The sequence below is a fragment of the Misgurnus anguillicaudatus genome, chromosome 10 (genome assembly GCF_027580225.2).
Source record: "Misgurnus anguillicaudatus chromosome 10, ASM2758022v2, whole genome shotgun sequence".
Lineage (NCBI taxonomy): Eukaryota > Metazoa > Chordata > Actinopteri > Cypriniformes > Cobitidae > Misgurnus > Misgurnus anguillicaudatus.
In genome coordinates, this window is record NC_073346.2 from 10049403 (window position 1) to 10073919 (window position 24517).

Genomic DNA, 24517 nt, shown 5'->3' on the forward strand with positions numbered 1-24517 from the left:
TTCATCGGCACTCAGCTGAGATTCTCTCCAGACAAAAATATAACAATGTTTGCTCTTGAAATCACATTAAGCAGCAGCTTCTAGTTCAGTAACTTCTGAGCAAAGTTCCTGCAAGGAAAATCTGTTCACTGGGGACATCTCGATAACGCCTCCAGGATCCATGCAAGTATTGTACAACTCCGATAGACTTAAATGGGAAAACACATAAATCTCCAAAAATGCCGAGACTAGATTTCAAGAGCACATGTTAAATCACAAATAAAATCTGACAGTGGTATCATAAATGCTGTTTCTTTACCAGATAAACCTACAAACACATGCAACTTTTATTTTACATAGTATTATTGCACACTTGAAGGCTAAATGATCAGATTTAGCGCTATAGTAGTAGTTCAGAACAACCCCAAATTTGAGGTGTTTTTTGAAATTCTCCATATATGGATGGGTGGGAAGGGAAGGATAGATAGATAGCTATTTAGATAAATCACCATTAAATGTATTTTGAAAATCAATTAACTTTTTTGATGATACTTTGATACTATATTGTTATATATAGCTGTGTTTCCATTTAAGATCTGTGTTGTGCTGCGTTCCCACCAGCCGAGACAGAGGCGTGAATGTAAAGAATCGTTGAGGCACTTCTAGAGGTCTTGTTGTGCGAATTATGCGTTTAGCGCCTCAGACGGGATTCCAGCTCATTTGTGTGTCTAGTTCGCACGAATGGCGCGAATTAAGCGTTGCCACGGTAAACGCGCAAGCTGAAAAATTTAAACCCGCACCGTGTTAACCAATCAGGAGCTTGCTCTAGTAGTGACGTGATTACAGGAAGTGTAAGTAGTAGTGTAGTAGTAGCGAGCGGAGTCGCAGATGCCCCTCCCATGACGCGAATTTCCTCGTGAATGTCATGATGACTAGAATTAAGCAAGTACACCCAAATGTTCAAGCGTCCAACTACGCGCAGTAGACGCGAATTTGTTGCCTCAATTGCGTCTGGTGTAAACCCAGAGAAGTAAAGTGAACAACAGGCATGCTACATTTTTACAAATTTGTTTTGATGAATTTGTGAAAAATATGACAGAAATAGACAGAATTGCTCTTTTACAATTTTGGTTCAATGAATGTATGGAAAATGTCAGAAATAAACAAAATTGCTTTCACAAGGCCTCCCCAAAGGCATTTCAGGTAAGCACCTCATAAAATTGTCTATTTCTCATAATATAGACAAGGATATATAGAATATAACATTGAGAGATTATGGATCACACTGTTAAAATGCTTGCGCTGACCAAACGTATAACCAGAGATCATCTAAATGGCCTTCCATATCTCGTGCCTTCTAGCTAATGGAGCAATTCTCCGGCACTAATAAACAGCAAGTCTACCGTCCTCGGTAGATAATCCTGCTCTAGGTTTATGGCTCCGCAGCTGGGTAGGATGAGGCAGTGGCCATCGTCAAAAAGTGACTGCCAAATCTTTCATCCACGACTGCCTTTGCTGAGCTCATGACCCAATCTTTAAGAGCCAGCACAACACAACCCAATAAAGCCTACAACATTCATAAAGAGAGGCAGAACGCTGAACCTCCTGACCCTGACTCCTCTTTCCATGTGAGGAGGAAAGAGACTCGAGAATAACAGGCTCATATTTTAGGGTCAGCTGTGAGTCTGATAAGAGCCATTGTTTGTTGTCGTCCAGCGTTACCTCTGGGAATGGACCTGTCGGACAGCCAAATCATTCAGGAAGCTGGCGGCCCTCCTGGGGCTTGACGGCCGAGTCAGCAGGGGCACGGGAGGAGAAAGACGAGGACAAGCATGCTATAATGTTTGCAGCACAGGCTGAAAACAAACAGCTTCCATTCCACCACCCAAACAGCATTTCTAATCTACACTAGGCTAAACAAAATAGAGGAAGTAGTGGCCTAGGGTCATCTTAAGCGCAAGGGAAACCAGATCCAAACAATATGAGGTAAACTGTTTGGCCTTGGTAACAACGCATATAAATAATCCACTAAGAAGTATTTGGTAGATAATCCCTGAAAAATAAAGAGGGTGATGGATGGGAGATGGCATGGGATTCATTTTGCCCCCCAGCAACACAGTGAAGACCAGTTAACATAATAAATCTTACAATGCAGAACATCCGAAATAAACATTGCAATCATGTATAGTGCTTGATCAGATTAGAACGAATTACCAGCAGATCTGGCAGAGCAGATGTCTTAGCTGGGTGGTAATATGTATACGATGTTTGTTTACCAAAACATCCTCTATGGTTGACGTGCATTATCATTCAAGCGGCAACATAACATCCAAGTATTTTGTCTATAGTAAATTGCGGACTAACTTGTTTTCTTACAAACAGATGTACATTTCTCGAGAAGCAGGAAGATGTGTTTTTTGAAAGAAATATGAAAATTATTTTATAATAACTCAACCTCATGCTATCCCAGATGTATAATATGTCTGCTGAATATCTCTTCAACTGAACAATTTTATATTAAAATGGCGTCATGAATATATATGGACGTGAAAAATAAGGACATAGTGTCTGTGACTTCACCCATAGTTTTGTGAAGACCTTTTTTGAAGCCAATATAGACCCCTTTATCGCCTATGTCACTGTGACGTCAACGCTCTAGCTGGAGGCAAAAAATAAATAGGATCTTATAGCTAAAAGTTTGAGGTTTTGACTTTAAAATGTCATCATGTTGTGTTTATGGCTGCCAGAATAGAAGGAACAGCACTTTTGGTTCAAAACTAAAGTTTTACCAGATCCCGGCAGACATTCCATTTGTGTGAAAACAGTTCAAACATCAACAAAAAGTGACGTCGCACAGATTCGCTTAGAGCGCCTTTAATTTACAAAAATAGCTGTCACGATCCCGCAGAATCAGCGACTGTACATATTTGGACAGTTCCAAACCTTTTTCTGCATCCATGTTTAAAAAATCCCTCCTAAAACGTGCTAGCTAATGCTTGTCAACATTGCTTCCGCAGCTTTTTCGGCCTCCAGCTAAGCCCCGCCCACACAAATATGTCACAATGTTTACCAACTGTAAAAGGGTCTATTTGGCAGGGCGGGGCTGGAGGCCGAAAAACTGATTGGAAAGTTGCCCATTGGTGTCAACGTGGTATTCAAATAATTATTTAGGTTAATATCTTCTGAAGCAAACTGATACATTTGTGAAAGAAAGCCATCTCCTACAAAAACATACGGATCAATGCAATAACTTAAATATGGTGGGACATCACCCCATATGACTAATTTCCATATGCGTGTTTCATCATGCGACACGCAAGAACATTTGCATTCAGATGAAGAAAGAAGTCATATAGGGCAGATTGGGGCCCAACCAAACACAATTTTGTTTCAGCTGAATCATTTAAAAGAAATATTTGAGTTAGATTAATCATATTCATATCAACCACTATTGTTCAACAAATACATATTTGTTTTGTGGAGCTTTCACTTAGGAAATCGTTGTGCGTACTTAACCTCAATGCCGTCGATTTGCCTTATTTGGTTTGAGAAGCGATAATGATTGTTTGAGCCCCATTAGATATTCATTGGCCAGTCAACCTTGCAAAACACTTATAAATTCCTCCGTGTGCAATATTTACACCCTCATACCCTCCAATTACCCTGATGTGAAAGAATGCAACTATAACAGACACAAACAAATCCTTCGTAATTCCTCTAAGAGGCCAACGATCAGCCCTCCTTTTCACGGGCCACGACACTAATGACCGAGTCAGTAAAATGACTGTAAATGGAGTTTGGGTTTGTTTACAGAAGTGAGGGCACATTGCCTCACTTCACAATAGGCGTTTTACATCGACAGGCTGAAAAAGAAGCCGAGACGAAACCGACACATGTGACGCTGCTATAATGAGAACCACATTTGAAAACACAAAGGGTGTTTTCAAGAAAACGTGGGACTTTGCGCCATACTTCGCCTGAGGCGTTGCTGCATGGGGGCGACCTCTTCTATGGCTGACCTTCAGAGAACCAGAGGATGCAGAGAAAAACTTATTATAAAAGAGGGAACATGTAATTAGTTCAACATTATTAACTCAAATTGAAAGCTTAACCGAGTTAGGATGATCACCGACGCGGCCGGCCAATCTGCTGCTATGAACGTCTATTAGGGCATGAGATGTGATTGAAGCATCATTAGCGTAAAGAGTCTGGTTCTGGGCTAGCAATTCTGCCAAGCTTTAGCAACATCCTCATGTTTCAGTCAAACTGAGGCCTATGATGGGGATTTCAGACTACCGTACAAACTAATTCATCCCATTTGGAGTAATGGCCAACCAGTGCACTTCAATCATTTAGGATCTGCGCATAGCATAGCAAACAACCAGCTGTCCCATATCCGTGTGTCCCCACATCGCAGAGACAAATAGATGTGTCCAAACCTCCCCTTCGTGATAGGACAGACAACAAACTGGGCTGCGATGCCTCTGATAGCTAAACTAGGTTAGTGGTCCTCGCAGGTGTACATCCAGATGAAGAGATGGCTACAGGGGTCACCATTAGAGAGGTCATCCTCCGCCTATGTCCTGACAGACCTCTACATCAACCCCCCCTCCCTCCACCCTCACAAAAAAGTACCATACTATGAACTCAGTAGGCCAGACGTACTATCAATAGTCATGTGTTAAAGAAGGACCAGATATTTTATTCTTTTTAGGATGAGGGGGTAGACACTTAATGACGCCCAATTCTTCTCTGAGAATGAACAATGGACAATCAATACCGAGGGAATGAAACTAAAACCCTACCAACATCAGGATGCAAAACATGCTAATAGAATGCCAAGTGTGAATCCTTAAAAAGCACATTAACGGTGATTAAAAACCTGTTTGCTTGATAATGAATTGCATTTGTAGGCCTGGTGAAACTATTTTTTAGTACTGACAGACGACATGCTCTCATTAACATTCTTAGATTTAGAATTCATGTTGATCCAAACACAAGAGTCATTTAACCAGCAATGTTATCGATAATGTATCCAATCCCAATGCTTATTTGGTATGCAGTTACTACACAGGGACATACTGTAAGACGCATGTCAAATCACCCACTAGTTATTAAAGTTATTTAGATAGGATGCATACCTGTGGTAGTTAAGACTGCAGAGCCTTGAAATTAAATTTATAGGGCAGACTTAGTTTCTTAAGTTATGTTTATACTCACCGCGTCCACATGGGCGTGTTGGTGCATGCGGCAAAAATGACGTCAATGCGGAGTGGGACCCCATTTCGCGTGGAGGTGTGCATGGCATTTTTTGTAACTTTGCGCGCGGCTCCGCATCTGAAAATGACCGAACTCGAGGCGATTCTGTCTGAGCAGGTAAGCCTGTGACGTATCTCTTTGATCAATCCAAGCAAAACAATGTATTCATCTGACACTCTGGAAGTAAAGTATGTAAACTTTGCAGTTTAAACACAAATTATTTTACATGATTCAGAATGTTTGGTTATATTTGTATTGAATGAACCACTGGACGAGGAATAAAATACAAACCTTAAGATGTCTGTACTGTTTGTTAAAAGATTGTTGTTTTATTCATGTTCTCATATTTATATATCAAACTCTGATGTTAAAAGCACCCGGGTTGTGACAGCGACGATTTCTATTCTCTTCTTTGTGTTTGTGTTTTAATTTGATTGCTCACGTCGCCCCCTGGAGGTTCAAAAAATGGTGCAACAGCGAGCGCGTCAACTATAAACGCCTCGTCCGTTTGGTGAGACGCGCGCACGATCCACGGAGGCTTGCGTTGCGGACCAAAACACGAGAATAAACAAAGCTTTAGTATGACTATTTCCCAGTATTAACTCTTTCCCCGCCATTGACGAGTTAACTCGTCAAATAAGAGAAAACACTTCTCTGTCAATGACGAGTATGTCCAGCTTTCCACAAAACCGCTATTATCCACCAGGTGGCTCTCTTCCGCAACTTATAAAACCTGGAAGTACCACCTTATGGCAAACAGTTGTATGTCCATGTATGTTTTGAGGATCGCTCTGAATCTGATCTCTATCAAAAGTCCTTTACAAAAATGGAATTCTCAGCTTTTTGCATAAAATTTTGTGTTTTTAAGAAACCCACCCATATTTGAGAGGATACCTATTTGTTATTTTTAAAGTATATGGTCTGTTCTTTCATTTGATATATGGTATGATTATATATTTTTAAAAAGAACATTTCTAGAAGGCATTAAACATTTGTGAAAATCATGAAAAATGCTGGCAACTTTTTTTTAAATGCTGGCGGGGAAAGAGTTAAAGTTCTGAACAAAATTAATTTTTTGATTGAATTAATTTAATATTTAGTTAAAGCAACACTATGTAGTTTCCTTGTAAAAGTGACTTACAGCTCCCCCATGTGGTTGAAAAGCGCAACAGTGCCTGGTATGAGACACTCTTCTGCAGGCAGGGTGAGGGGCGGGGCTGTGTGCTCTACCCTCCACCGCCACTTTCAAAGTGTGCTTGTAGCAGCTAGGAGGCTGCTCAGGTTGCAGCAACAGTACAATTTGTCTAGTTAAAAGTTGTTCTATCACTGAAATAATTTTAGAGACATTATTTAAAGGTAAAAAAAAACTGCATAGTGTTGCTTTAAAACGAAATGTACTTTCAGACCAAAAAGGGAAATATTTGGTTCAGGATTAAATCATATGATCTGGTAAACTAAACCATCTTTAGTTCTGCATTTCTACACAATGGGTAAATACTGTATGCATTATTTATGCATACTTGTAATGAGAATGGATACATTTGGGTAAAAACTTGTAGAAAATACTCCATGAACTATTTACATTTTAATAGATTTCCTCTAAGCTTCTCTGGAGACTGACAAACCAAACCGATTCAGGGAGATATTACATTAAACGCTGAGGAATGTAGGTCTTTATGTTATCAACAGCAATCATTTTTTACAAACAATTGTACTGTTTGTTTGCCAAAGGAAAGTCCGTAGATGCGTCTTCTGTCCAAAAACAGTTTGATGTGGAAAAAAGGCTGGCGTCTCATTCTTTCACCCTTCCAAAAACTGCAATAGCAGTCGGTGTAGCAAGAGACCAGGATTTACTGACTACACAGCTGGCTCCGGACTGGACTACGGCCAATGGGAACTCGCGAAACTCGCCAAAGCCGTAAGCGAATGTTTTTCACATCACACATCTCTGTGATTATGGTGCAGGATTGGGCCAGGACTCGACAGAAACCGCTACATTCAGCATCTGCCCAATGCTCTTTACATGGTTTGCTTGTGACCCTTAACCCCACCCGCTGTAATAATATAAAGAGCATTTGTCAAAAGCACATATTCACTTGGGATGTGCAATTTAATCATTTCAATTGCTTGGATAAATCAGCCATGTGGTTTCACGCCTCTGTAATATTCAAACTTAAAAGATGTTTACAATGTCCAAACAATGTCAAAAGAAGAATCAAGGCATTTTAACTCCAGCTTGCTTTCTTTTTAATGGCTTGCATATGGAACAAATCTAGCGCAAAACTTGTCAGGTCTGTCTGTGTAAACAGTCTCCATTAATAGGCATTGTTTAAAATTTGCAGGCCACAAAGATCATGCGGTCAAGAAACCTTCACGTTTTTTTTGGAAGAAAAAAGTTCATGTGAGGGCTTGACCTTTGATGTTATAGCAATAGCAATGTTCTCCGAAAAAAAAATCATTTAAGCTGGTAGTAAACAACCTGTCTGCAATTCCTCACAACTCCCATGCACTGTCGTAAAATAAAACAGACGATATCTGTGATCTGGGAATAAAATGCCCAATGAAGAAAAAGATAAAGAATAGGGTGGTTGGAATGACCTAAAAACTAAAATTTATACAGCTGCAAGGAAAGGTTTCAAAATAAGACTAAAAACTTTAGGTCAACACGCCACAAACCATCTTTGCAACCCACAGTCCATCAAGCCAACGCGTTGTCCGTGCCAAGAATGAACATACGTCATGCACATCAACCATCAATGATGGTCGTGTGGGGGAGAGGAGCTGCGTAACGCCTTCATCACTCGACAAGTAAACAGGGGCAGAGAGATCTGAGGTCTGAGACGCTGATAAAAGAAGGCGAATGACGGATGGTGAGCAGTCAGAGAGAGAAACCTCAGTGAGAGTTTCACTGGCAGACAAAGAGCTCTCTATCTCCACGGCCTTCAAATGTCAGGCCTGATGTCAGAAGGACCTCAAAAGCAAATTAAAAGCTGGAGTGGATGCGCTATAAAGATGGACTGACGGAGGTTTCAGGCATGAGGTCTTGTCTTGTTTGAGCTGATAATGGTCAGGCCTGATGTGGATGCAAATGAAGGAACTCCGAAAACAAGGCAACACTGAGGGAAGCCGTGTTTGCCCTGCATTGCCGTATGCAAAGCAGCAATCGGTCCATTTAACTTCGTCCAATGGTATTTGAATAAATTGTGAGCAGTTAAAGTCAAAGCAGAGTTTTTTTTTTCTTTTTCAAAATGATAACAGTTAAATTATTATCCGCCAAAATATATTTATATAATTGGCCATTTTGGTTGCAATTAAAGGTCATGTTTTTTTTCTGATCCCATCTTTCAAACTTTAGTTTGTGTGTAATGTTGCTGTTAGAGCATAAATAATAAATACAAAGTGATAAAGCTCAAAGTTCACTGCCAAGCGATATATTTTCCATATTAGAATTCCCCTTTCAAAGCCTACAGGGAACGACCGGTTTGGACTACAGCCCTCTATTTCCCAAATGAATGACGTCAAAGCAAGAGTGTTTCACTAAACATCAGCCAGTTTTTATAATAAGTAAATTGTGGTCAAAATACTGCGTTTTTACACAAGAAACATGAACACGCTATATTGCGCACCGTAAACACAATCATAGCTTCAAAAACACAGGAAGACAAGACCTTAAAATGACTACAGTAAGAAGCTTTTTTATTAATATTTTTTATAATGTATGTAAGGAAGTTATTATTCACATACACTCTAAATATGGCTGGGCTACACATAATGGGTAAATATTGGACAGAACACATGCTGGGTTAAAAATTACCCCATGCTAGGTCAAAAATGACCCAATTTTGGGTTGTTGTTATGCAACTATGGGGTATAATAATCCAGCAGTTGGGTTAAAATAACCCAGCTATTTTTAGAGTGTAGATGTTCATTTATGGCCTCTTCATGTGTGTATTAATGTTAGTTTTATTTATAATGTGCTTTTCTAAAACCCAAAGCGCTACAATACTACAAAGCATAATATACATGAAGAAATATCACATTTAAGAAAAATAAACCGTACAAGAAAATTCTTGACAAAATTATTCAACAAAGTGATCAATTAAAATAAGCTGCCATAAAAAGTTGGGTCTTATAGATGTTTTAAAACAATCAAGAGTTGTAGAGTCTCTAATCGTTGAGGGGAGGGCAATCCATAAATGTGGACCGAAGACAGCAAAAGTTCAATCACCCATATATTTTAGACGTGACCCAGATGAACGCAGCGTGCTGAAATATAAGAGGTGACTAAGCTGCGAAGGTAGGCTGGTGTGGTACCATGTACCACGGCTTTGTAAGTTAAAATCAGTATTTTTAAATCAATACGTGCTTGAATGGGGATATAGCGTGTATAATAATATAGCGTGAACTTTTCTTCTTGGTGAACTTTTTTACATGGATTCCTGGTGTTTCTTTGATCAACTGTAAACCTGTACATGTAATCTGATTGCTTAAGAGGATGTTGAATACAGGAACATGTCTTGTTTAGCATGATCACAATACTAATACACACCTACTGATAAATATACCCCCGGTTTCACAGACAAGGCCTAAGGTTAGTCCTAGACTAGACACGTTTGAGTTGTCTTAACTGAAAAAAAGAAAAACGTACACTGACAGATCTTAACCCCCTGGGGTCCAAAAACGCGGGGCCGCGTTTTGACGATTTTTTTCCTTATCATGGCAGAATCAACTTAAAATACTCCATCATTAATAATCATACACTTACGTGTTTGACATCATTTGAAACGGTAAAGGGTCTTCTTTAATATGTGTTCATTCACAATAACAACAGATCTTTGTGTTTTTGTCAAATAAAGAAAATAAACAGGGTGTCCATCCAGACATTTCTGTCTCTGCCAGCTGTCTCTCAAAACACGTTACAAAAATCAATTGAAACTCCGCGATTACTCGTCACACAAGCATGATACACACATCCAAAGAAAGCCTGAAATGTCTACTTTTAAACAAGCTAAATATAATCGAAAACAAATATTGCCAGTTTATGTAATCTGCATTGAAGTAAAGAGAGTACCGTTTTTCCTGGCTGACTTCATTATCTGTAATTTGGTCACGCCCACAGCTGTTGACATGGTAATGAAGACACCAGCTGTTCAACCATAACAAGCAAAGCGTAAAGTTTGATCAGATTTAAAGACTTTTTACCGCATGTTTGGATTATAAACTTTATTCACACACGTGAGGAATATCTTCATTTATGTCTGGACATTGAGGAAGAGAAGCATTTATCTTTAACGTTACCTAAGAAGAACAATGAAGAACGCACTGCTGGATTAGTAAGTAAGTAACGTTAACAGTTAATTTATACCATTTATATTTGCTATCATGTAACTTAATATGCTCATGGCTTGTGCAGTTCAGCCTACATACAGTAACGTTAATCAACCTTAGCAGACTACACGCTTCGGATTGAAAAAGTTTTGCATTGTTTACAAACGGACGCGATCTCGCGTAATGGCGGATTTCACTGTTGCATGCTGTAACAGTGTTAAACACAGTTATTCACTTATATCCTTCATGGAAACTTTCAGTAAGCCTGAACTGCTGTATCTTTTAAGTGTGTGCTGTAATATGATTCCATGTTTACATGCTTATTTACAAACGAGTACACGTGACCTCCCATAATGGCGGATATCTGTTACATGTTGTACAGTGTTAAGACACAGTTATTCACTTTCGTATCTGTCATGGCAACTTTGACTCATGCTGCACTGCGGGATTTGCTGTAAAATGATTCCATATTGTTTACATGCAAGGTAATTCCATACATTGCGCTTCACACGCGACACCGTTTTTATGAGCGCTGCGTTACACGGAGACGCGAGCTCGCGCACATGCGATGTGTTTTTAAAGTTCATACGCGCTTACAGAAACACGTTTAAAACAGAAGCTAGACGATAAGGGGATTTGCATCTGAAAACAGTCATCTGAAAACAGCTTTTTATATTAATTGCTGCAGATGTTTATCTGAGATTAAGTTTATGTACAAGATAGTATATGAATGTAACTTAGTATCAGTGACATTTACCCATCAGTTATATAAGTAAGGGTATTTCTGTGGACAATTTATGCTAACAGCTGTTTATAACTCTCTTAGAGGTCTGCATCTCTCTCATCAGTACAAAACTATGAAGTGGAAAAACACTTTTTGGACAAAGTTATATGGTAACATGAGCCACATGAAGTTTACAGCTCTGTTGTGTATCAGTTTCTTAGTTTATACAAAGTTTTAGGAATAGGGTATGTTTCCAAATAAACTTAAAATGTCCTACTAACCATCATTTCTATTTTGATTATATTGTTAACTTAATAAACCTCAAACAAACATGTATACATTTGTCCTCACATTCTTCACTGTAGTTCATTCTCACATTCCTGCCTCATTATTATGCAGCTCATTATGCGAGCCTTTGTTTGCTTGCTGTCAATCAATCCTTCTCGCATACAGCCCGTCTAAACAAAAAGTGTCTTACAATTTCTAAATGAATACATTGTTTTATGTGAATAAGTAGGCATGGTGATTGTCACATCATTTTAAAGAAAAAACTCTAGACTACTAGATTATGTTTAGGAAAGTCTTGTTAAAACATGTTTAGTATGGGTTTTGTGGACTTATATCAGTGACTTAAAAATTTTGCTTTTTTAAAAACCACGCATAAACATTTTTCTCTCAAAAATACAAACATGTACATACATGTAGCTCATATAATATTTTAGCCCAGTTTGTGCTGAACACAGTGGTATGAGACACTTCCCATTATTATGTTTTAAAGCAACTGAAAAAAGACCAAATGTAAGAGCATGTCAGAACCTCTGAGAGTGTCCCAAAATGGTCGGACCCCAGAGGGTTAAAATATGCCGGTGCCATTGACTTCTTGACGTCTTTTTCAAAGGCATGTTTATAAAGCATACATAAACATCTTAATTTTAAAAAGCCTAGTGCTGACTTTAGCTAAGCCTTGTCTCTGAAACCAGGCAATAAAGCATGAAAGCACTTCATGCGGGTTTGAATAAAAGCGTCTGCAAAATGCATACATGTAAATGTTTAAATTAGGGCTATTAATATAACGCATACATTCGATTAATTAATTGTGGGGGAAAATAACGCAATACAATTTTTAATGCATCTAACGCACCCAATCAAGCGAGCATTTCACAGTCAATTTACATATTTAAGCACGAGAAGATGCAAAACAGATGTTAATGCAGTACACTCACACTGTTTAAAATGTTTTGTGTGCACACATCTAAAGCGCATGCCCAGAACACTGCATCTAAAGGCTTCAGACTGCACACATGCTACCAGAGTTCATGTTTTTTTTTTTGCTTGAACAGACATATTTACAAAAAATGATCTTAAAATAATGTAATTATTCTCATAAACACACACCCTGTTTAAGGCAATGTATGCAGTGAAGGAATAAAATGCACACAATACAGTCCTTCCAGAAAAATGTGGAGGTTTTTTGTGATTGTTGCAGGCAAAAATCATTGATCTTGGGGCAAGTTTTCTTAAAAAATGCGATGGAATATGAGGGAACTTGCAAAAATTGCGGGAATTTGCAAAAATTGCGGGAACTTGCAAAAATTGCGGGAACTTGCAAAAATTGCGGGAACTTGCAAAAATTGCGGGAACTTGCAAAAATTGCGGGAACTTGCAAAAATTGCGGGAACTTGCAAAAATTGCGGGAACTTGCAAAAATTGCGGGAACTTGCAAAAATTGCGGGAACTTGCAAAAATTGCGGGAACTTGCAAAAATTGCGGGAACTTGCAAAAATTGCGGGAACTTGCAAAAATTGCGGGAACTTGCAAAAATTGCGGGAACTTGCAAAAATTGCGGGAACTTGCAAAAATTGCGGGAACTTGCAAAAATTGCGGGAACTTGCAAAAATTGCGGGAACTTGCAAAAATTGCGGGAACTTGCAAAAATTGCGGGAACTTGCAAAAACTGCGTTAACTTGCAAAAATTGTGGGAACTTGCAAAAACTGCGGGGACTTGCAAAAATTGCGGGAACTTGCAAAAACTGCGGGAACTTGCAAAAACTGCGGGAACTTTCAAAAATTGTGGGAACTTGCAAAAATTGCGGGAACTTGCAGCTTTTCAATGATGTTCATGTCACGTAATTTCGTCACTTCATAACGTTCTTATGGCAACAAGGGGCATGGTTGCGCTTCTATGTAGTGAATTAAACGCAACATTTTTCAACTTTCTGCTATATATGTGACTTTTTGCTATGAAAATGCAGAAATTATGAAATCATGAAAGCCCTGCATATTTTGCGCATGGGTATCTGCAATTTATGCGGCGAAAGTGCGGTGTATTTGAAAAATGCGGCCCCTGCATAAATTTGCGGACTTTGGCTGATTTTGCATTGAATCATGCGATCGCATAATCTGAAGGGACTCATCCGTCTTGACTTTCAGATCCTATTATTCAGGGTCCAATACTTTCCCTGTGTCATTTAAAGGAATAGTCTACTCATTTTCAATATTAAAATATGTTATTACCTTAACTAAGAATTGTTGATACATCCCTCTATCATCTGTGTGCGTGCACGTAAGCGCTGGAGTGCGCTGCGACGCTTCGATAGCATTTAGCTTAGCCCCATTCATTCAATGGTACCATTTAGAGATAAAGTTAGAAGTGACCAAACACATTAACATTTTTCCTATTTAAGACGAGTAGTTATATGAGCAAGTTTGGTGGTACAAAATAAAATGTAGCGCTTTTCTAAGCGAATTTAAAAGAGGAACTATTTTTTATGGCGTAACAGCACTTTTGGGAGTACTTCGACTCGCCTGAAAAGTCCGCTCCCCTTCTCACTCTCATAATGGGAGAGGGTGTTACCGCGCCGAGTCGAAGTACTCCCAAAAGTGCTATTACGCCATAAAATATAGTTCCTCTTTTAAATCCGCTTAGAAAAGCGCTACGTTTCATTTTGTACCCCCAAACTTGCTCGTATAACTACTCGTCTTAAAAAGGAAAAACGTTGATGTGTTTGGTCACTTCTAACTTTATCTCTAAATGGTAGCATTGAATGAATGGGGCTAAGCTAAATGCTATCAAAGCGTCGCAGCGCACTCCAGCGCTTACGTGCACGCACACAGATGATAGAGGGATGTATCAACAATTCTTAGTTAAGGTAATAACATATTTTAATATTGAAAATGAGTAGACTATTCCTTTAACATTATTACACAACTTAATTTATGGACATCTATGGTTTGATTTCTTTCCATGTGTGTTTATTGCATGGGTTGTTACCAACAACCCATAACATGTTAATAGCACCTTTAGAAATGGGTTAACTGATAAAAATGGTGAGGTGTTGAATACTTATTTACCCTGCTGTAAATCTGATGCTGCTGTTTCTAATTTTAATCAACTACATATGTAAAAAAAAATTGTCTTGACTTTTGTAATGCTATAGGATTTTATTTAGACTAAGCAGTTTTTTTATATTTGATTAATTACATTTCTGTACCATTACAGACCAACCTGAAAAACATGAAAAGTTCCATTTATTTTATTAAATTTGAGGGCAATTTCTCTATTCAGATGCCAATATTTATGTCTGATTAAATGCGAAAAATTGTAATCAGCTGCTGAAAAAACTATCTAATGAGTTCTGAATGGATACTGTAGCCGTAGACACACTAGACCAGTGGTCTCCAATATGGTGCATGTGGGTACCAGGTTGACCGCACGAAGTTTGTAAGTTGCCAGCCAAAGCGCATTCTATTAATAGTCTTAATTTTATTTATTACATATGTTTTAAACTAGCTTGTCTTCTTTAATGTATGTTAAAACTTTAAAAAATAATGACATCAACAAGTAAAATAAAATAAAATCAGAAAGTAAAACAAAAAAGTATAATATAAAAAAGTAGACTATACCAAAAAAGAAGCCCTCCATATTGTTTTATCCATTGTGGTGGCCCTTGCTCACAAAAAGGTTAGAGACCCCTGCACTACATACTACTTTTCATTGGCCTTAAATCATATACATATCAAATGCAGCAACCTGATAATGCAAAGTCATGCGAAAAAATGGCATTTTGGTGTGTTCCAAAGTCCAAGTGTGGTGACCTGTGAATTTGTATCACGTGAAGACATGTGACCAATAGATGATATGGTGTCTAAATCAAATTTGACCACAGTCCTTCATCACTCAACACAGAAAAAAATTTGGAGTTTTTTGGGGACCACATAAACCACAACATATCACATTTTCTTCCCCTTTTTTCCACCCTTTTGTTTAAGTTTAGAGTGAGAAACAGGGTGTTTAGAACGAGGTCAAGCAGAGATCACAGGAAGTGTGGAAGAGTGAAAAATCAGGCCGCACCAAATCTACCTGAATCAGGATGTTCTCACAGAGCTTAACAAAATCAACACGCCAGTTTGCTAAACAACATGACTCATTTCAAAACCAGACAGACCATCCCAATTCTAAAAAACTGCATGCATGAACAATTAACTATTACACGAAAAAGATTAAGATGTTTCTTGTTCCAGCAGGTAAATGCATAACATATGAATGCCAAACTTACAGAATCCCTGATCAACAGCTGTAAGGAAATGAGACTCAGACCTGTTGACAATGGCTTTGCAAACCACATAAACACGCTAGCCCCGGCTATTACTTTCACATCCTAACGAAAACAACAGTCGTCATTAGGGATTAAAAAAGAAGCTAAACAAGTGCCCATGATGGGATACATCCGACACAAGTGTGCATTGAATTTTGAGCCAAACATGTATGACCTGATTTCTTCTGTCAAGGCCAAAGGTCGACTCTAAGCAAAATGTTACCTTATAAACTAGAAAAAAGTGATTATAACAATATCCATAAAACTCTGCAAGTCTTCTGAAGCCAAGAAAGTTGCCAGATTGGATTTATTCCTCATATAACTTCAATTAGCTCTTAGCGTAAGCTTATAATGTGCTTTAAAAAGGTTATAATCCTCTAAAAAAGTCCTCTAAGAGTTTCTTTTAAGGCGTTTTAGGAAGAGCCAAGGGTCCTCACATTAGATCCATTCTGAATTACCATCAGAAAGACCACATCCTTGACCCATTCACACAAACCTTGTAGAGTGCTTTATGACTGACATTAGCACACAGAAAATGACTTCCCTTTCGATAAACAACCTTACAAATATGCACAACTAACAAGCGACACATTGCACAAACATTTGCTCGGAGGTCCTCTGGAGAGCCATCTGATACGCAAACTTCACCGGGCAGGAAGGGATTTCTGGGAAAATAACGAAGAAATTAACAAAGTCCCCAAACAGCATGTTCACATCCCTGGAAAGTGCTCCCTTCGAGTCTCAAGGTGTTTCCATTTGCATCTCATTTGTTTCTAAGTGGCACTGAGAGACGGCTTTCTAATTAAGCCGCCGGTATGCTGGGGAATTTGTCAAACAAACGCTCAGATTAGAGGCGGCAGATGAGAGCGAGAGATAGCAGGGCCTCGGGTCCGTCTGGGTCCCTTTGAGACCCTACAAACTGTCGTACACGGAAGAGGAGAGACTGTCAACCTGCTCCAGGTAAAACATTGGTGCATTTAAAGTGACTGTGGGCACGAGTGAGGTAGATGTGTGTGTGCCAAGGATGCAACCAAATATTTAAATGAATAGAAAAGGCTATCTGTAAGGCTTGGCACAGGATTTGCGCATCTTGTTTCTGCCATCTTTACTCATGGGTGGACACAATTGACCCGCTGTGCGACTAAAATGATGTCATGACATCACAAAAACATGCACTATTATACCAGCAAACATGGTATTCAATAAAAAAATCCACGTAAACACCACCAGAAAGACTGCACATATGTTTTAATGAAATCAGCCCCCTTGTCAATCTAGATATTGATGAAAAATGGATGGCGGCTGTGGTGTGCACCAGAGTCTGTTCTGGGTGAACCCCAGAGACGTCACCCCTCCGGTCCTATCAGAGGCCAATCTCTGAGCAGCAGAGTGATAAATTGGGTGCCATAGCTCAATGACCACTTTACACTCCCAATAGCACTTCAGGATCACGTCCCGCTGCGTTCACAGGCTCTTACCAAATACACGGATTAAACACACACTCATAAACTGAAGGCATAAAGCATCACACTCCAGACCAGTGAGGTGAAAGTGTTTTCAAAATGTATAGCACAGATACACATTTGGAAATATACTGGGGTCATTGGCATATCAAAGTTCATGGGGGGGTAACATTTTCTGGTTAGGGCAAATTTATTCAGGACTAAACATTTAAATTTTGCACTCTGACAAGTCATATATTCATCTGCCTAAAGTTGACACTTTCAGTTGACATCCTATAAAATTTGTATTAGTTTAACTGTGTCTCCATTTTTCTTAACTAGAAGACAAGTAAAAACGTGACAGTCAAATTTGTCATTGAGTGGTTCAGAGAATTCACTTTTTCTGTTAATATTTCGTCTCCTGCTTTAAGAGCCTTTTGCCATTTGGTGAACTTGAGCCAGATTGCCATTTCCCTTTTAGCATTGCCTTTTGATTGGCCCCTCTACCAGAGAGATCTTATTGATGGATTGCTGTTGAGATGTTTGTCCTTCAGGCAGGTTCTCCCATCTATATACAGCGACTCTGAATCTCTGTTAGAGGAGCTGTTGGGTACAAGGTCATATCTCCCTGGCCGAGCTTTTGCAAAGATGACATTATTTGAGATGTCTTTGTTATGACAACTTGACATTACCAAGACATTATAACTGACCACTTTTTACCAGTGATATAAATTGAATTTGTCATTAAAATGTCATTAAGTGTTAAGACTAAAATAGTTTTATAACAGTGTCATGAATATTCTTCAATTCATCATATTTTTTTTACGTTTCCTTCAGGTGTTAGAGAAATAAAATCAATTATCCAATAATAATAATAAAAATAATAATAATAATAATAATAAAAATTATAATAATAGAAATTATATTTTATTGCATTTGGAGACCGATGCAAACAGTACAATAATGGGTTAAGCCATTCAGCGTTGGGTCCATATCGCTAGAAAACAGTTAGTTACATTAAATTAATTAAATATTTTGTTTGTTTTTGTCCGAAATTGTTTGAAAATTTCAGAACCCTCTGTGTGAGGAAGAACAAGCTCTGTTAGTTATCAGTTTTTTTCTGTATTGCGCACATACATAAAGTTAAAGGAACAGTATGTGAGAAATGTATATCAATTAATCATAAAATGGCCCTGATATGTCACTAGACATTAAGAAATCATTTTCATTTTAAATACTTTTATCACTGACAACAGTGGTCCGGCCAGGATATTGTCATTTAAAAAGTGGAGTTGCAGCCCTCAACTGATGTTTATGTTGTCATTTTGTGTACTGGCCACCAGTTGGGTGATTGCAGTACCAGTTTCAGCCACAAGTTTTGTTATTGCAATACCAGTTTTGGCCACAATCCTACATAGTGTTCCTTTAAGTATAATATTTTGACGTGTCTGTTTCATTTGGTTAAAGGCAGGGTCCATAATCTCTGAAAGCCAATGTTGATATTTTAAATCATCTAAACAAACAAGCCCCTACCCCAATAGAATCTGGACCGTCTGTTGATAGACCCACCCCACACATACACAACTCAGACACGCCCCTTACTGCTGATTGGCTACAAGTGTGTTTTGGTAGTTGGCCCCGACTCTCTTTCCCAAAGCGTTTTTCAGATATTGTGAACTCCGACTTTAAAGTCGCCATGAAACGGAAGTAGCGATTGCCTTATTATCCCCGTGGTGACGTATATCCGAATGAAACGGCTTCTAAAATGAAATAAGGCAGGGCTGGATTTGAATTTGTCCATCGAGATCTGATTGGATCGTTTGAAGTTGGGTCGTGTTGCTAATTGCTAATCGCTGCGATCTTCTCCCAGACCCCTCCCACCTGCCATACCATATGACCGGAAGTGAAGAGAGATCGTTTTGAGGAGGGGAGGAGATTTGCATTTTTGATTAAAGATTATGGGTCACACAAATTTTTTAAAAATAATGAAGCTTACAGATAAGTCATTTGTTAATACCACAATATAAAATATATATATATATATATATATAGTTTTTCATTTCAATTTCATTGCAAATTTAAGGTATTTACAATCATTTTACATAGTATTAAAACGTTTTGACAATTTAATTAGGGATGCACCGATATGGACATTTTGGCCGATACCGATAACCGATAACTCTTTAAATTTGGGGGGCGATAACCGATATCTATAGGCCGATAAATTTTCATATTATTTTGACAATGAAAAACTCAGACCGCGGACATCTTGTCTTTGCGCTAGACTAGCATACTCTTCTTAAGCCCGCAACACGTGTCATCTTCGTGCTATGTCACAGAAAGCACCAATCAAAACTCCACATGGCCAGCAATGAGCAAGTGAAGTGGTTCAACAAACCAAAATAATCCATCATTTATCTTTTTTCATTTATCGGCCTAATTTTGCTATCAGACCGATAACCGATAATATTAAAAATAAGCAGTTATCGGCCGATAACGTTATGTCGGCCGATATATTGTGCATCCCTAAATTTAATTTGTACCAATGTAGCTGAGGTCAAGAAAAATATTCATGATGCTGTTTTAAAACTTTTTGAGTATTAACACTTGACAGTTTAATGTAACATTCAAACATAAAGCAAGGTAGTTGCTTAAGTTTAATAAATATTCTGCTATGACATGTTTATGGCAGATTTACAACAAGTTATGATGTATTGGTTTATGTCAAGATGTCATAAAGACATCTCAAACAATGTCATCTTTGCATTAAAAATGACATAACTGAACAACTGACACTTAATGACAGCTGTCATAAACATTCATTAAATCGCCTTTATGTTCATGACACGTTTCATGTCATGTCATGATTATGAAGGTGTTATGTATGTCAGTCTTATGCACACCCCATCAAGTAAAGTGTTACCATGAATCTTTATTCATAATTATTATAAACGAAATACAAATCACATGGTTTGATAAATGCACTACTGTAGGTAAATAAGTGTACTATAAGTTATATATGGATTTATTTTTGATTGGTAGATGCTAAGGATAACTGCACTAAAAATAGTAACATACATTTTATATAGAAGCAATAAGGCAGGAGGATTCATTTAAAATGTCTATTACTTACATGTATGTGCTTGAAATTTGACACACACAGACAAATCTATGGTTTGCACAGACTACATACGAACCTGTAAGCTTTACTATTTGTTTCTTTAAGAAACATGAACTTGGACAAATATGGCCATGGGTGATTATCCTCTACATCGTCAGATAGTGTCGTCATGCTTCGCTCCATCACGGACATTAAATATAATGTCTATTTTACCCCTGCACGTTGTGTACGTAGCCTAATTATCAGACGATGTCTGCAAAGATGCTTGACAGAACAATAGATGACAGTAATGAACGATTTGAGTTTGTGATTTAAGAAGAGAAGAAGACGCTGCTGCGCTCAGGCAATGCACTGCTAAAAAGCATTGCGTAATGTAGCGTCTATTGGCGCTACACTGCTACTTGTCTTCTTTCTACATTATCATGGGTACCAGGTCATGCGGCCCTATGCCATAAATATCCATTTAACACAAATGGTTTTTAATATCAGTCATAAAATATACATAAAGAAGCCCATCATTTAGGGATTTGGATTATTTAGGGGAGATTTGTGATGGCAGCCTCATCACGCTGTCAATAGGAGCGGTCAGCCAGAAACTGAATTCTCCAATGACTCTGGTGAATATTTTATGAGCGTGTTTGTATTGCAATCAGCTTACCCAGTATTGATGGAAATGATTTCAATCAGTGGGTTCTTCCTAATCTTTGGCAAATCCAAGCGTGCCCCTCCCAGACGCTTGCCTTTCTCCTTCTTCTGACCCAGCAGACGGACAGAATGACCTTTAAAGCAAACACAAACACACCTGTCATTACACTTCACACAGCAGAGCGGCACAGATGCCCGAGGAGCCGCGCAGAATTATTACACTGCAAGCGCTTCAAATGGACGGCAGAATGGATGAATAAATATTGGTGCCAAAAAGAAGACACAATAAAGGATTTCGTTAAGCTCCAACATAATCACACGTTAGCTTCGGGCCACGGGAGATTGCCCATGTGGTGTCATTTCCCAGAATGCCGAGCATCGCCATTCAGCTGTGAGCTTGAGTGGCGTTTGCTGCATGCTGATTGGGTCGACAGCATATGGATGGAGAAAAGAGAACGGACTGAGCAGATATTGAGATGCGGCTGTGAATGCAACTAGATTCATTCGTATTTTAGATGCAAACCATGAGAAACTCTGACCTGAACCCTCCAGATGTTCGTCATGCATACAGACCTAGATTTAAAAATTCAACACAATTCCACCCCAAATAACCTCGGAGATTCCTCGAGACGTCTCAGGTGGCGAAAGAAACAATGAGAAAGAAGCATAGAGAGATAATGAAAACTCGCAGGACCTCACATTCCCCCAGAAACAACATCCAAAACACAACCACCAGCGCACATGGCAGCATTATCGTATCAAATCAGAGTCAAAACTCATTATTTACACAACAATGCACTTTTGTTAGGTTTATGAGTCATTATTAGATCTGATATTAAAGGAATAATACGATCTCTGACATGTTTAAAATATTAAGCCTATGGAGAATTCACTGTGCACAGGCATTATGGGAAAAATATTGATTAGTGGTAAACAGTGTTTCTAAAAAAAAAAGAATATTGGACAAATCCACTGAAGTGTGTTTTTGGTCAAATATTGAAAAGCAAAGGGGAAAAACTGTCTTTATAAAGAGTATGTGGAAATCATGAACATACTGCTCTGAATCCTTTCACAATATAAGTCTCCATGTACATTTTTTCCAACGCAAAGTCCTACGCATGAACACTGTTATTTATTTAAAGTTGTACATTTTACTTTTTAAACCGTGAGTTACAATTCATTCATCTTCATTGCAGTATAGCGAACATCAGATCAGTGGACAGATCGCAGCATATTTATTATTAATCACAAACGTGCTCATTCTAAATAAATAATCATGCTTTAAGTACCGAATGAGCATGCAATGATTTGCTGGTTTTGTAATTATGTTATACAATATTGCTTTGGTTCGTACAGTAAAATGCATTTATAAGTCTAATGGCATGTATTTTGAAACATTTAAGATAACTTTTTAATCCGTGGTTAAATGAACATTTAATTCAGCAATATTCAATGATGTCAACCCCTTCTTGTCAGCATAACAGCACATACAATTATTAAGATGACTGTACGTACAATGTGCATTTATACTAAGTGCAACTGAGAATTTAGTGTGAGCCTAATAAACGCGACTCCAACTGAAAGTTGAAAAATACGCATTCCATTGATGTATGGTCTGAAATAAAACTATTTGAAAACCTGGAATGTGAGGGTGCAAAAAATGTAAATATTGAGAAAACCGTCTTTAAAGTCCTTAGAAACTGCATCCATTTACAAAATAAAGCAATAAGCCCCAAGAAGGGCTGTTATAAAAATGCACAGTAACACCACTGCTTCGCAGGGCTTATTGCTTTTATAAAACGGTTACTTCATATGCATAGTAGGATTTTATAAAATAACACACAACAATTAAGTTGTAATTATTTTAGTACAAATATTGCTCTTCTGCCAACAAAAGTAGTTCCTCAGAATCAAGTGCGCCTGCAACAAAGCACAGTTCCCAACCAACACAGACGCAGCAAAGACACAATGAAAATATGATTAAAGACTTTCATAAATCAGTACGTAGCAACAGTGGCGCAGTGATACTTAAGCTATATAATGCGATCTAAACCGTGGGGTTACCTGGGTATTTTATCACAGCTTAGAACGCGTTTCCCCAATCAGAATGAAGGACCAAACATGCTCGTTTGATAATTTTATATAATTACAGTAGGAAATTTATAGAATATCATCATGGAACATAATCTTTACATAATATCCTAATGTTTTTTGTTAAAAAAATCTATCATTTTGACTCAATGTATTTTTGGCTATTTTTACAAATATATCCTTTAAGTAAATGACGAAAGACAAATGACGTGAACCCTACTGCTTCATTTCTATTGGTAGTTGCTCCCGAATGTCGTACGTCATTTGCATGAGGTTAAATTATGATATCACGTTGCTCTGCTGTTGCTAGTCGCTAATGATGGGCATGCTGCTTTATTGACAAGATCTTTAATATTAATGTTTAGAGTTTAAATGAAGATTTTAAACTTTTATTTAATTGTTATTCAAATAAAAGCATTCAGCCTGATCTCTTATAACATTTTACAAAGCGGCTAATTGACATGAATTTGAACAAAGTCAATCATATAAAAATGTGTAGTTGTTAGAAAAATGTAGAATGAAACCCCACCCCCAAACCAAATGTCACAAGGGTCACAGCTGATCGTACAAAAACACATAAATGAGATCATTCGAATTCACACAAATTAGCCAACTTGTGAGACGTGCGTTGCCATGAGACTGTAATGAAATATTTAATTGGTATTAGGGATCTAAGTTAACGGTACACAAAATTCACAGTTTGGTACGCACCTTTAGGTTTTGAATTTTTTTTTTTGTTATCAACATTTGTAAACATCAAGAGTTTAAATATTAAAAAAAAAAACTAATTAAACACCTGCTTGGTTTAAATAAAATAAACTACATGTGCACTGAACCGGGAGTCCTGTTCCGAAACAATTTAGGAATAAATGTGGATACCACTAGACCCTTAAAGGGGACAGAGAATGAAAAACCATTTTTACCTTGTCTTTGTTGAATAATGGTAGTCTACCCACATTCATAAACATACAAAAAGTGCTAAACATGCTAAACATCTCAGTCTCATAGAAATTCCTCTTTTAGAAATGTCAGCCAGAAAACAGCCCAATCTGAAAAACTGATGCTTATGACATCACAGGCATCTAACTGCCCTTCCACTTTAAAATAATTGGCTACATTTTTTGAGTGGCAGTAAAGTCAGCCAATCAGTAATGAGATTGCAAGTTAAGCCAGTAGGGGGAGCCAAATAGGTGCAAAACCACTTGTTTAAAATCCCCCACCCTAATAGAGCTATCTGAGAGAGGTTTTTAGGAAGCTTCTAAGGCATTACAAACCCAAACAAAAACATTTTTGTCTACATGTCACATCACAGAACAAGGATAAATACTCCGTT

General features: G+C 38.1%; 1 protein-coding gene across 2 annotated transcripts in view; it reads right to left on the reverse strand.

Annotated features, from left to right (window-relative positions):
- cdkal1 (CDK5 regulatory subunit associated protein 1-like 1) overlaps positions 1-24517 on the reverse strand; it is a 455867-nt gene that overhangs the window by 272628 nt on the left and 158722 nt on the right. For both annotated transcript variants that reach the window (XM_055209421.2, XM_073871851.1), the window contains exon 7: positions 21107-21227. In XM_055209421.2, coding sequence (XP_055065396.2) covers positions 21107-21227 — 121 coding nt within the window. The remainder of the gene's footprint in view (positions 1-21106; positions 21228-24517) is intronic.